Raw genomic sequence first — 12749 nt, forward strand, 5'->3', positions numbered from 1 at the left:
GCCGTCCCTGTCTTCCAGCTCAGGGGGCTGAGTACCCTGAGGATAACTAGTCTGCCTGTTAAAGACTGAGGCAAAGAAGGCATTGAGCATCTCAGCCTTTTCCTCATCCTCAGTGACAATGTTCCCCCCCGCATCCAATAAAGGATGGAGATTCTCCTTGGCTCTCTTCTTATCATTAATATATTTGTAAAAACATTTTTTGTTGTCTTTGACAACAGCGGCCATATAATTTAACTGCTGTAATATGGCTTTGGCTTAAATTAGAGGCTAACTATGAGGACTGACCTCATGCATCTGTTGGAGATTAAGTCTTATGAAAGTGAATCTTGCTGTTAGTGTCTTATCCAGAACCCCTGCAACTCTGCATTTCCTATACTTTTCTTTCAGTGGGCTAAGTGTCTGTTACTGTATACTTTAAACTGTTCTCCTTAAATTGTTTTCTGATGGTTTTCCAGTATGTCATCTAGGAGGTCTTTCTGCCCCAAATCAGTTATTTCTACAGAGGAAATAGAATTGATTGTAAACTAAGCAAATCAACCTTAAGTTGAAAGATGTCAATTAAAAGGATGTGTTATCCATGGACAGGTCATTATGCAGTTGTAGCCATTACTGCTTTAGCGCATTGATGTAGTGCAGGGGGAAAGCACAGTGAAATTTTTCTTACCAACAATTTTAATTAACTTGTAGTTGATTTCTAGGAAGATAAATGGTTTCATTACAAAGTCTTACAATGAATACCTTCACCAGAATTAAACATTCATGGAAAATTCCTGACGATTGTTCTGATGACAAAACATGAAAATCTCTTATGATCTTCCCAGATGTCTGTAACCTCATTTATAAAGTCAAATAAATGAAAATACCTTGCTCACAGAATGACCTTTGTTTAATTTACATAACCTTATTCATCATGCCATAATTTAATTAGGAGGAAGAAGAATAACAGGTCAGCATTCAGACTATGTTGAGGGCTGGATGGAAAAACATTTTTTTTTTTTTCCTAGGAAAAACATATGAATTTTGTCCATCCCTATAAGGGTAGTTATGTAATAGCAAGAATTACTTGGCTGATGCTGAAATTTGAGATTTAGTTCAGTGTGTGAGAACAAAGATACCAACTGACCAAAATCTAAACAGTTTTCTATTGCAATCATCTGCCTCTTCTGAGCGTAGAAGAATAAGGAAGAAATGTGGTAACATTTGGTTTTGAAGAACAAGATAATCAAACTATAGAAAGTTAAGAAGTTCTTCAGAGAGCAACGATTAAAATATCACTAAATGTAACAAACATGTTAAGTGAAATGAAAACATCTAACTAATGTGTCCATTCTAGCTGTATGCTGACTGCATCTATCTTTCACCTAAGCATGCACTCCGTAATGATTTGAGCAGCAATGAAACACCTAAATCAAACAGTGTAAAATAAAAATTCCCCTCAGACACCACCTAACCCTGAAGATACTTCAGCATTAGAAGTATCTGAGGGCTTGACTTTAAAAGTACCTGGTTTGTCTTCCGTTTATGTACACAGTTGTCCAAGGCTGAGCAACTAAGTGTGTATTTTCTCATGAAGTCCATTTGGGATCCAGTAACCTACCTTCTGTCACTGCAAATTAAGAGATTTGTTTCTGTGGGATACTTTTTCTTCAGCAAAATATCAGAGAGAGGCAAGCTGCCATAAACAAGAAATGCTGAGTAGCTACACAAGCATTAGAACCCTGTTGAATATTACCCTAGCTTACCTTGTTACTCCCATGTAGGTATGTCCCTTGTAGTCATTTAAAATGTGCATTAAAACATGGTTCTTTTTTCCGTTTCTTTAGGCTACAGACCCAGATGCTGGTGTTAATGGTCAAGTTCATTACAGTTTGGCAAACTTCAACAATCTTTTCCGAATCACATCAAATGGTAGCATTTATACAGCAGTTAAACTGAACAGAGAAGTAAGGGACTATTATGAACTTACTGTTGAAGCAACAGACAGAGCTGTGGACCCTCGCCGTTCAACACTAACTTTAGCTATCAAGGTGCTGGATATTGATGACAACAGCCCTGTCTTTACTAATGCTTCCTACACGGTCTGCGTGCCAGAAAATCTACCACCAGGTACTGTCTTCCTGCAAATAGAGGTAAGAAAGCATTATAGAGTGAAGAAGATGTTTTGTAAATGTTCTGCAATACTAAGCATGTTCTTATTTAACTTGTCAGTGAGACTGCAGTAAAAGATTGCAAACTGGAGCGGGGAAAGTCATGATGCTTAACAGGCTGAAAAATGCATGACCTTTAGACAGGTACAGAAAAATACTTTGAAGCTTAGGTTCATTTGGAAATAAGAGTAATTTAAAAAAATGAACAAACAACAAAACCTACACTACTATTGTCATTTCTTGGAATATTGTTTTACACATTTAAAGTGCTTTTGATTTTTTTTTGAAAGCTCATCATATTGCTTCTACCTGTTTACATTAGTAGCAAAAGAGAGCTTTTATCTCAACTGATTTAGACATTGAAGTCAAACCTCGATGTCTAACCTCACATTATGGTTAATGGAGATAAATAGTTGCTTCCAGAAGCAATTCATCCAATACCAAGATCATAATCTAAAATAGCTGGAGTAAAGTTAAGTGAACACCTGGAGGTGTTGTCTTCTCTTCACTGACTATAAAAGATACTCAGACAAGTGAGAGTTAATTGTTCCAAGGATGAGCCAGATCTGTAAAGACAGCTGAGATTCACTTCCCGCAAGCAGTCTATATATCCTCCTGATGTTTTAGTCAGCATCCTTTAATGAGAAGAATCTGTCCTGAGTCAATTTCAACAAGAATGGTTTTCTCTGAACCTGACTGCAGATAAATCTAATGTCAAGTTACAGCTACAGCAATCACATGATACTCCTTATCCTGATGAAAATTAGTATTTTTGTCTAAATACTGGCATGAAATAAAAATATCCGTGCTGCCATATGGGGTGAGATCAAACACCTGATTAGCCCAGCATCCTCTCCCTGGCACTGGCCGATAACAGGTGCCCAGGGAAGAGAACAAGAACAGACTGAGCATCCAGTGACTCTTGCCCAGAATATTGTGCTTGTTTCCTGTGGCAAGTATCTCTGGCTTTTATAACCTTAAGTGGATTTGTCTTCCTCGTGTTTGTGCAATAGTGTTAAGTACATCCAATACTAGTAGAATAATATAATGAAACTAAAGTTGTTTGCATTAGTTTGCTTTTTGATGTTCTTTAAATCTAGTAGGCATGTTTTGTGAAAATGGATTTTGTTTGGTTTTAAGTACTTTTTTTTTTCTGCATGGCATGCTCTAGGCGAAGGATGTTGATCTTGGTTCTGATGTTAACTATCGAATACGGACACAGGAAGCACTACAGTATTTTGCACTGAACAAGTATACAGGCGAGTTATCGCTTTTGAAGTCCTTGGATTATGAATCATTCTCTGACACAGAAGCAACCTTCACCTTTCTTGTGGAAGCCTTTGATAGCAAGGGCACTATGCCTCCTGGTCTCGCTACTGTCACAGTGAGAGTAAAGGTAAGAGGAATAACTTGTCAGTTGATAGCATCCTCTCCTATTTGTTACAGAATACTTCATCAACCCTTACAGGTGTCCTGATGAAACACCAGAGCACGCTAGTGGTATGTCTGCTTTCCTCCTTTTTCACTTGTATGAAGCTACTGCCTTTTCCTGACAGCAACTTGTTCAGTTAAATATACACTTTGTAACAGCTATAATTACTTTTCTATATGCAATTACATAGTTAAATCTTTGATCGCAGATTTATGAAGTACAAGAATACCTGACACATACATAAACGTTTAGTCGTTTAGAATCCCTGAAAGGATGAAATAAGTACCTAATGGAATTGTTTGCAAAAACTATACCATCACGTTTCAGTTAAAGCTCTCATAGACTGTAATTTTATGAACCATTGGGGTGTATTGAGTGCTGATGTGGCACACCATATCCTATATTTCAGTTTCTGCTGCTTGAAAATACAGAGCTGCAAAGGAACAGGCTTATTTAGTGGTCTTGCACAATGAATCATTTTTATGCAGTGAGATACAGCATCACTTCTGGGTTTTAGTTATCTCACCAGTAATATGGGGATAATGATATTCTGTTTGGTAACGATCCACAAATGAAAAGCATTTGTAGCTGAAACATTACCACTTACCTATCTTAAATTGGTTGATATACTCATGTCCAAGAAGAGAGGATATTTTAGATGCTCCAAATCATGCCTTCTTGCATTCACAAAGGTGCAGTTCTGGAGCCAGTCAGTCAAGTCCTTTTGCGCAGTTGCTTCATTTTTGTTGACTTTGTCAGTGAAGAACTGTGAGCTGTGGGAGAGAAGAGAGTTTAATTACTTGTATTTTAGCTAAGAAGCAAAAATTTTAGCAGGAACAAAAGCATAGCTCACAAATGTGAACTTCATATCTGGCAACTTCAGTTTAAATGTAAGTCTGCGGAAAGTATTTAGCATATATGAATCAGTCTCGGGTTCAGCTTACTGTGTATCTGCAGATGCTATGAATTGCCACATGATTTTGAGTAATTCTGTTTGTCAGTCTCTACTGAGCTCAGAATTATTTTAGGGACAGTAAATGTGTCCGATTATTAGGTTTGATGACAACGTAAGAAGGCTTCTACAATACTGCTCCATCTCTGCAAAATTTCTGACTGAGATGCAGGTCACCTGTTTCCTAATAGTCTGCGCTATTCCCCAGCAGTTTCCAAGTCAATCAGAGAAAACATAGCTTTTGACATCATTCCTTGAGCCTTTTCTGTGATACTTTCAAGGAGGAAGTTGCTCAAACTGTTTTTTTCCTAAAAGAAACTTTTCCCCAGCACGGTGAATTTTTGAAAGAATTAAGTGTTTGGCTTTGTTTGGGTATTTTTCTTGGGTTTTTTAAAGGAACTTGTTTTCAAATAGGACTGCATTTAGAGAAAAGCTGTAGTCTGCATCATAGGGCTGAACCTGTGACCTGTAGGATTGTGTGTTTGTATTGTATTCATTAATGGCAGGGTACAGGGAATAAAATACAGTTCAACTCAGTGGCCTTAGTGTAACAGCAGGCTGTGCACTGTCAAAGGAGGTGATGGGGGAATAGGGAACTTAAGAAAGAGATTAGTAGGATCAAAACACAGGTTTCTTGTTTTCCTGGAAACTCTTTCTACACATGAGCAACAAAAAGGGAGCATGATGATACTTGTTTGGAAAGGCAGTATGTGAGAGACTGGAATACTAGGCTGGAGCCAGGAGTAACAATTTCAGCAGTAAAAGGTGTTAGGCTGGGACAGAACAGGGCCTGAAAGTGAGGACAAGCAGGTTATATTTTAAATGAGACAGAAAAGAAATCAAAGAAGTAAGTAAGTGTCATACTCGGTGACAGGCTGACTTTTGCAGCAGATCAGTGGACATAATTAAATATTATATATATTGCTGAGATTAAGATGATGCTTAGGTTCCAGCCTTGAGTGACAGGTAGAACAGTAGTCTTTTGAGTGGCAGTAGAGAGAATGGGGGAGGGCTTGCGGAAAAAAACATTATTAATATCTCATTTTGTTGGGCAGATGTCATTAATGAATTATATGTCAGATGGTAGAAATTTAGAACCTTGGTCACAAAAGATGTCTAAAATAGAAATAATGGTTAAATTTGAGCTTATAGATTAACTTTCCAGATACAAAATTTACAGGGCGGGGGGAAAGGTGGAAATCGAAATCAGAGCCTTGTGCTACCCCTGTATGAGATGAGAAGGATCCACAGGAGGACACCTTGAATGGTTGATTCAAGAGACAGAGCAGCAGGAGAGGGGTGCAGAGTCTTGGAAGCCAAGTGAGAACAAGGAGAAGAGCAGGCCTCGGGTGTGAAAAGAAGTACAGAAGTAACAAAGCGCGTTGCAGTGCAGTTTGGGTTTGTTCTTAATAGAATAGACTCATATTCCCCCTTGTTCTGAAGGAGGAGAGCTGACATGCCTTTGCTGGGGGTGCAAAGTCCTGATCAGTGCAGAGAGTGCAAGGTGCTAAAGTTCCCTTGAGGATAAGAGGTGGAGTATGTCTCATACAGGGCCAATGTCAGCACATCCTGGTAAGCTGATGGAGGGAACTGATTTCTGACCAGCAGCTCAGCGAGGATGTTTACAGGGTACTGAATCTGGCCCTAGATCTTGAATGCATTATGGCATAAATGACATGTTATGTAGTGGTCAGAGCCTCATGCACAGTGTATTGCCTGATTCCAATCCAGGCTTTTATTCATCTGCAATCTTAACCACGGTCTGAGCTCCTGCTTTAGGGCATAGCTAAATAGATAATTCCTGATGAGCATGGTCATTGTTTCATTTGAGTAATTTATAAGTTTTTGTTGACCAATTAAGATGTCTGCACAAAGAATTGAAGGGGTTCTAAAGCTCACGATTTCTGCCAGACCGTCTGCCAAATCAGAGCCTGTGTTCAGGGACAGGGTGCTTCTGGCGTGGGGATGAACATCCCTCTGCCATGGCTCTGGAGGAGTTGTTCCCATTCAGCCTGTCTCTTGGCTCCTGCTCTGGGACCAGGAACTGGATGTGTCTGATTCTTCTTAGTAGTAAATGTGCTTTTCCTTTATTTAGAAGATGGTATTAGAGTAATTATTTTAATACAGTGTTTGTGACCCCAAATAGGAAGTAAACCAACTGCAGATACACTGTAGGCCCTAACATAACAGTTGTGCCGATTGCAGTCTTTAATAGCACAAAATTGAACTAGAGAAAACCAGAAGCAAGCATTAAGGCAATAGTGGGTCCAAGCAGGGAATTCATGTAACCATTAGGGATTCAGTCCCTATAATCCTCAGAGCATTATTTGTATTACAGAGGTCTCCAAGTCCTTTTGGGCTTGTGCTGCTCTGTTAACATTTGTCATTTTTCACAGTCCAGTTCTTAACTGAAAGCTTTGTAATTTTTAATGTGTAATAGGATTCTGTTAACCAACAGATGGACAGCATCTGATGGTTTCATATATTATTTATGTGATATAAAACCAAAGGAGCAGCAGTGCAGTATACCCATAATCACACTGATCTTTGGCTTGGGGGAGGGTAGATAGACACACTGACTTTCTTTCGACTCTCGCTTTCAGCTTTTGGCATGACAAGTTACAAACAGTTTGTAATAACCTTCCCTGAACTTGATCAAAACACAGATTGCATAGCAGAATACTCACTGCAGAAAAAATAACTTAATCTGTTACCTGCATGTCAGTATTGAAATACATTATTGGCCACTGCTGCAGCCAAATGGCCCTTTACATTATATGAATGTCTTAGGACTCTTTCTTTGAAGAAAGCCAAAGGTAAATTAATAAATTGTTGCATCCTTTCTAGTATTACTGAGGAGAAATAGTATTAAGTGCACTGATTTGTTCTTGCCAGAAAGATGCAAACCACCTCAAACAGACTGAGATTTTTCTTTTTTCCCCAGTTCTCAGATTCCTCTCACTGCTTTCGTAACTTTTCACCTTAAACTGAAAGTAGTAATGAGTCATCTTGTCTTGGGATTGCACAAGTATTCATCCAGAATAATTGATGATTGTAATCTGATCTGTAGTCAAGAACACAAAACTTATCTGTTTTTTAAAAAAAAAAAATATATATATATAAAATTATACAGGTTAGACATAGCAAATTTTATCAGTCTTGAAAACACAGTTTAAGGAATAAAAACATTAGCAACTCCAGGAAACAATTTGTGTGCTGTTTTTCAGTGGTTTGCCATTGTCAAGGCATAATTTCTCTCACCATGAGAACAGCAAGAGATTTGCATTCACTCAGTGTCTGAGAGGGCTGAATTGTTTGCTAGGAGTGCCTGTAGTGCATATTGCAGTATGCACAAGCATCCCCTCACAGTATAAATGTTTCCTAGTATTGGAAGAAGCAAAATCATTACTGTTCAAATGGTGTGGTTATTATTAGGATTTAGCATTTAAAAACAATTACTATGGTAATAGAGCTTCTTAACAGAAACAGGACTAACCTTTTTCTAGTTTATATTGATCTTGAATGAGTAATGTGTTCCTAAATACATAATGTAAGAATTTCTATATCATGGGACCTGTAAGGTACTTGCATATTTTATGCTGTGACCTCCTCTTATTATTATTACCAGCATTATTTTTGTATTACTTTATGTCTCTTTCTTGTTTGTTATAATTGCTTTTTCTCCTCCTTCTGTGTTCTGGGATTGGTATTCTTTTTAGTTTTTCAAGTAAAGTATGTAGTGTAATGAAGCCATTACCTCTGGCTGATGATTCAAAGTGATAGAGCAGCAAGAATAAGTAAAAGCAGATTTATATGTTTCTAGCAATGCCATATTATGACACTGCCTACCAAATATTTCATATAATTTCTACCATGCCTTAATCCCAGTGGACTGTTATAAACATTATACAATGAATTTCCAGGTTTAGTAAAACTGACTTTACCCATGAACATCAATAAACATATTGCTATCACCAACGAGTACACGAACTGCAACAGTCAAACTAGTTTTTCAAGAGACGTATACCATTGAGAAGTTGGAAGTCAACGTATGCTTTAGATGATGCATTATATGCATTGATTGGTACTTACTGTGTGGGTGAATTTGAGTCTTTCATAATCACTATGCTAAGTCTTCCCTTCCTTGGGAACTTTGCGTAAAAAAAAAAACAACATCATGCAAAAATGTGTAACAGCTAAATCTTTCTCTCTGGCATGGTAGCTCTGAATGGTCCTTCATCAATGTGACCGTTCTTGCGGTCCTTCATATTCAAGTTGGAAGCAAATGGCATGATCTGGGTTGTAATGATGCCATAGCAATACAGAGCTCCAACTTGCTTAGACAAGAAAGCTCCCTTTGTTTCTCTGACAACCTATACCTTGAATCAGAACAAGGAGAAATATAATTTGTTTGCTTTTTTAGGGTGGGAGGGTTAGAAGAAGCTGCATGTTTGTGGATCAATCGCCCTCTCAAACCAAACAATCCGAGCCAACAGTAAAGCAAAGAAAATAAAGGTATGATGGAGAAAGTATGCAGGAACCCAGCATTTGAGACAGTGGAATTAAATGTTACGGCAGGACCCTCCCCTCTCACAGATCACGTTTACTGTACTGCTGCAGAGTGCTGGGGAGTGAGTGGCTTTAGTCTCTATAAAATGCTTAAATTATCACTAGGAGAGAATGGGAGAAGTGGGATCCACAGGTTGTCATTAGGGAGAGGGGGGGACATTTTGGTTCAACCCCTGCTCCATCAGATGTTTAAATAGCCATGCTTACGTGTGGCTGCCACTGCTTTCTCTTCATGGAGGTATTTACTAGAAATTCACTCAAGCTTTGTTTCTAATGAGCAGGTGAGCAGTAGTACATCATTGCTTCATTATGGTGGGATTTCATGTTACGGTGAGATTTAATTACAATAATAATGAAAATTTTCTGCCAGCAATTATACAGGCAATGAAGGATACATGGAAGGTAAAAGACATTAGTGAATCAGTTAAGGTCAAACACATCATCACTTTCTAATATTTCTAAAATAAAATTTAAGTTACGTTTTTTCAATAAATTTACATCCATGAAGTTAATCCTTCCTTTCTAGCATGTAATGAAAACCATTTCCCATTTAAAGAATAACAGGGCGGTCCAGCACAGCAGCAGCACATAACTTAGAGGAAGGTTAAAAAAATGAGCTGTATTGCCTCCAAAATGTAACTGCTTATTTATCTCTTTCCTAGTGGCTTTAATGGAATAACGGGCACGGTGCTGGACTACGGTGGCAGTAAACAGATTTTTTTTTTTCCAATCTCAACTTATCTGTTTAATCATCTGCTAGTCATTTATTTCCTCATATATTCCACTATGAATATTATCCCTTAATGTATATTATGAGCTACTTTAGGGCTTGCTGAGCACTAAACATGAAAAAAAGGCAGTTATACCATGTTAACAAGCCTCTATTTTGTATAGCTTCAAAGAACCCTGGGTAAAGAAGGACTGCACGCAATTAAAATTCAAAGTGCCACTTCATACGATTTGTCATAGTATCTTGTCAGCATCACCACAAAGATTTTGAACTTGCTCAAAGTTACTCAGCATTGCTTGATTCTCTAACCTCAGTCCTTCTAAATTAGTCACTGTGGTTGATATATAAATCTAAAATATATTTCAAATACTTGTGGCACAGCTAGAAGTAGGTTTCAAGTAGTGCCTTACTGCAGTGGTCTTAATGTAAATATAAAATTGAAATGATACCTTAGCAAATACTTCACAAATAAAGGTTTGCTTGCAAACTTAGGTACGTGTCTTGAGGGATGAATGTACTGGTGAGATGCATGAACCTTAAAGGAGAATACCTTTAAGGGTGGTATGTGTTTATTAGAAGAGGCCAAGAGATTACATAAAGAATGGGGAGAGACTTCAAGTTCTTAATACTCCAGTATCTGGTGAAATCAGGTATTCCTATATTATGCCATGTAATGAGTTCACTTTCCGCCCCCCACCCCAAAAGCTGCATTTTTCATGAGTCAAAACTTTGAAAGCACTCTTTTACATATGTAATTTGAAATGGAAATAATCACAGTAGTTTTCCATCACCTATATGATTATTGATAATAAAATTAACTTGTTACTGAATCTGTAAAAGAAAAGTTTTAAAGCTAAGAATCAGTGAGATAAGTGATAAGTAGATTTTTTCCATTATTTTTATCATATACATTAGGAAGTATAAATTGTTCTGTGCTCAACTTCTTCGTATAAGTTACAGAAACTGACTGAGGAAATGAAAGGACGAATTACAGAGGAAACAAAATGGAAAATAGCTTAAAAAGAATTATTTTTACCTCAATGATTTTAAGCCATTGTACAGTTACTCCTTTCTAATCCCTTTGCAATCAATTTGAAAGGCTAGATATACCTGGATGTGTAATATTCTGTTGCCTGAACCACTCCACAGAATTATTTGGGTAAATTACAACAAATCACTCATTTAAGTTAATAATACCAGTCCTTTAACTGAAGGATGAGAGCTTGCTTGAAATCTTAAGATCCTGGTTATTGTTCCAGTTCTAGGTAGTATATTAACTGCCTACAGTAGTCCTTTAGGGGATTGTTAGTGGTTGTTAAGGCCTGGAGAATAGTGTTGTATCCTCTCAGCTTGCATGAATGTTTGCTTAGTGAAAGAATAGATACAGTTTACACGCATGCATGAACATATATATATCAATCAACTCTTGGCATGGTAGACTTTTAAAGGAAGAGGAAAAGAAAAGATAATCTTGGAGGAAAGGGATTATAGTTGAGTAACATCTTGGTTTTCTTTCAGAAAAATAAACTCACCTGTGAGAGAATGGTTTTCTCAAGTCACAGCTCAAATTTTCAGTTTTTTCAGTGCGGAGTCTGTGACTCCAAATCCAGAGACCTTGTTTCAGAAGAGCTTTAAAACTTATTTTTAGACTGTCAAGTAATTTAATACCACCGTGACATGAAAGCGTATGAAATTTGCATTTTAATATTTAATATTAAATTTGTACATTCGTACTGTTCTGAATAAGGTTGATTAGCATCATATTGAAAGGCTTTGGAAACCTAGTAAATTTAATAATAGAAATATAATCAAATGAGGATTTGCAGAAATTGAGAAATTACAGAAAGAATTGAGGGCACTAGATGGCTATTACTGGTTAGCATGGACCAGAGGAATGGATGGTAAGAAAGTATGGCACTTACAGATGCTGTAGCTGAAATGTAATGATGGTAGAAAAGATCTCATTCTGTGCGAACATCAATGAGCACCATGCTGGAGAGGTTTCTGCCAAGGGATAACCTGCACTTGGCATTTCCATTAAAGCTAAGCAGAGCTTCAGGAACCCATTGCAAAGCATAGTTGCATCAAAATGAAAGCACTTGCTCACTAGGGCCCAAAAAATGTTTTGTTAAAGGGCAAGATAAGGCCTTGTGGCAGAGGTCAAAGATCTGGTAGTTAACAGATGAAGAAATTGAAAATTATTGTGAGAAATTAGTGTAAGCGAGGCTGTTGCACATGGAGGGACGAGCCGGGAGCCGCGGGTGACCCAGTGTGGGCAGTGCCCTCCCCGACTGGGTGCAGTCCCTGTGGGGACAGAGTTGGGTGGGCAGACCAACAGGCTCCATCAACAGCCCCAGACATGGTGAGGGCATGAACCTGGTCTGGCGTCTGTCCAGGGAGTCCAGCCAAAGGAGCAAAAGGGGATGGGGCCAGAAGCAGGGCTGGAGACTGGTATCCTATGGCATCACTGAAGCAGGACTGAGGGCCCCGACTGGGCTGAAATGGCATCCTGAGCCCAGAGGCAGGGTGTTGGGTGGCCTAGGTGAGGCTGGTCTGGGCCATTAAGGGCTATGGGTGCCCTTAGGGCCATGATATCTTGTGGCCTTTAGGGTTTTTTCATTCTGATTATTTAGTAATGAAATCTCTTGGATTTCTTTTTTTTAAATAAGGCATTGAGTGACATCTTTCTGTGTGTAAAGAAGTTACACTCCTGATCAACACGTGGCTCAGGGGCTGGTGCCGTCGGAGGAATTTTGGCTTTCTTGATCATGGGGAGGTTTACACGGAACCAGGCCTGCTGGCGACAGATGGAGTCCAGCTGTCTCACAAGGGGGAAAAGGGTCATTGCTTATGAATTGGCAGGGCTCATTGAGAGGGCTTTAAACTAGGTTTGAAGGGGGAAGGGGACAAAACCCGGCT

The 12749-nt window shown here is 38.5% G+C and overlaps 2 protein-coding genes across 2 annotated transcripts in view; both read left to right on the forward strand.

Annotated features, from left to right (window-relative positions):
* The window catches only part of LOC103924271, a 391194-nt gene that overhangs the window by 259289 nt on the left and 119156 nt on the right, over positions 1–12749 (forward strand). The gene's annotated exons all lie outside the window — the stretch shown is intronic.
* Positions 1–12749, forward strand: part of LOC103924270 (protocadherin-15) — a 376716-nt gene that overhangs the window by 259289 nt on the left and 104678 nt on the right. Inside the window, exons 18-19 of the mRNA XM_009332761.1 lie at positions 1824–2129; positions 3319–3543. Coding sequence (XP_009331036.1) covers positions 1824–2129; positions 3319–3543 — 531 coding nt within the window. The remainder of the gene's footprint in view (positions 1–1823; positions 2130–3318; positions 3544–12749) is intronic.

The sequence above is a fragment of the Pygoscelis adeliae genome, unplaced genomic scaffold (assembly GCF_000699105.1).
Source record: "Pygoscelis adeliae isolate BGI_AS28 unplaced genomic scaffold, ASM69910v1 Scaffold139, whole genome shotgun sequence".
Classification (NCBI taxonomy): Eukaryota; Metazoa; Chordata; class Aves; order Sphenisciformes; family Spheniscidae; genus Pygoscelis; species Pygoscelis adeliae.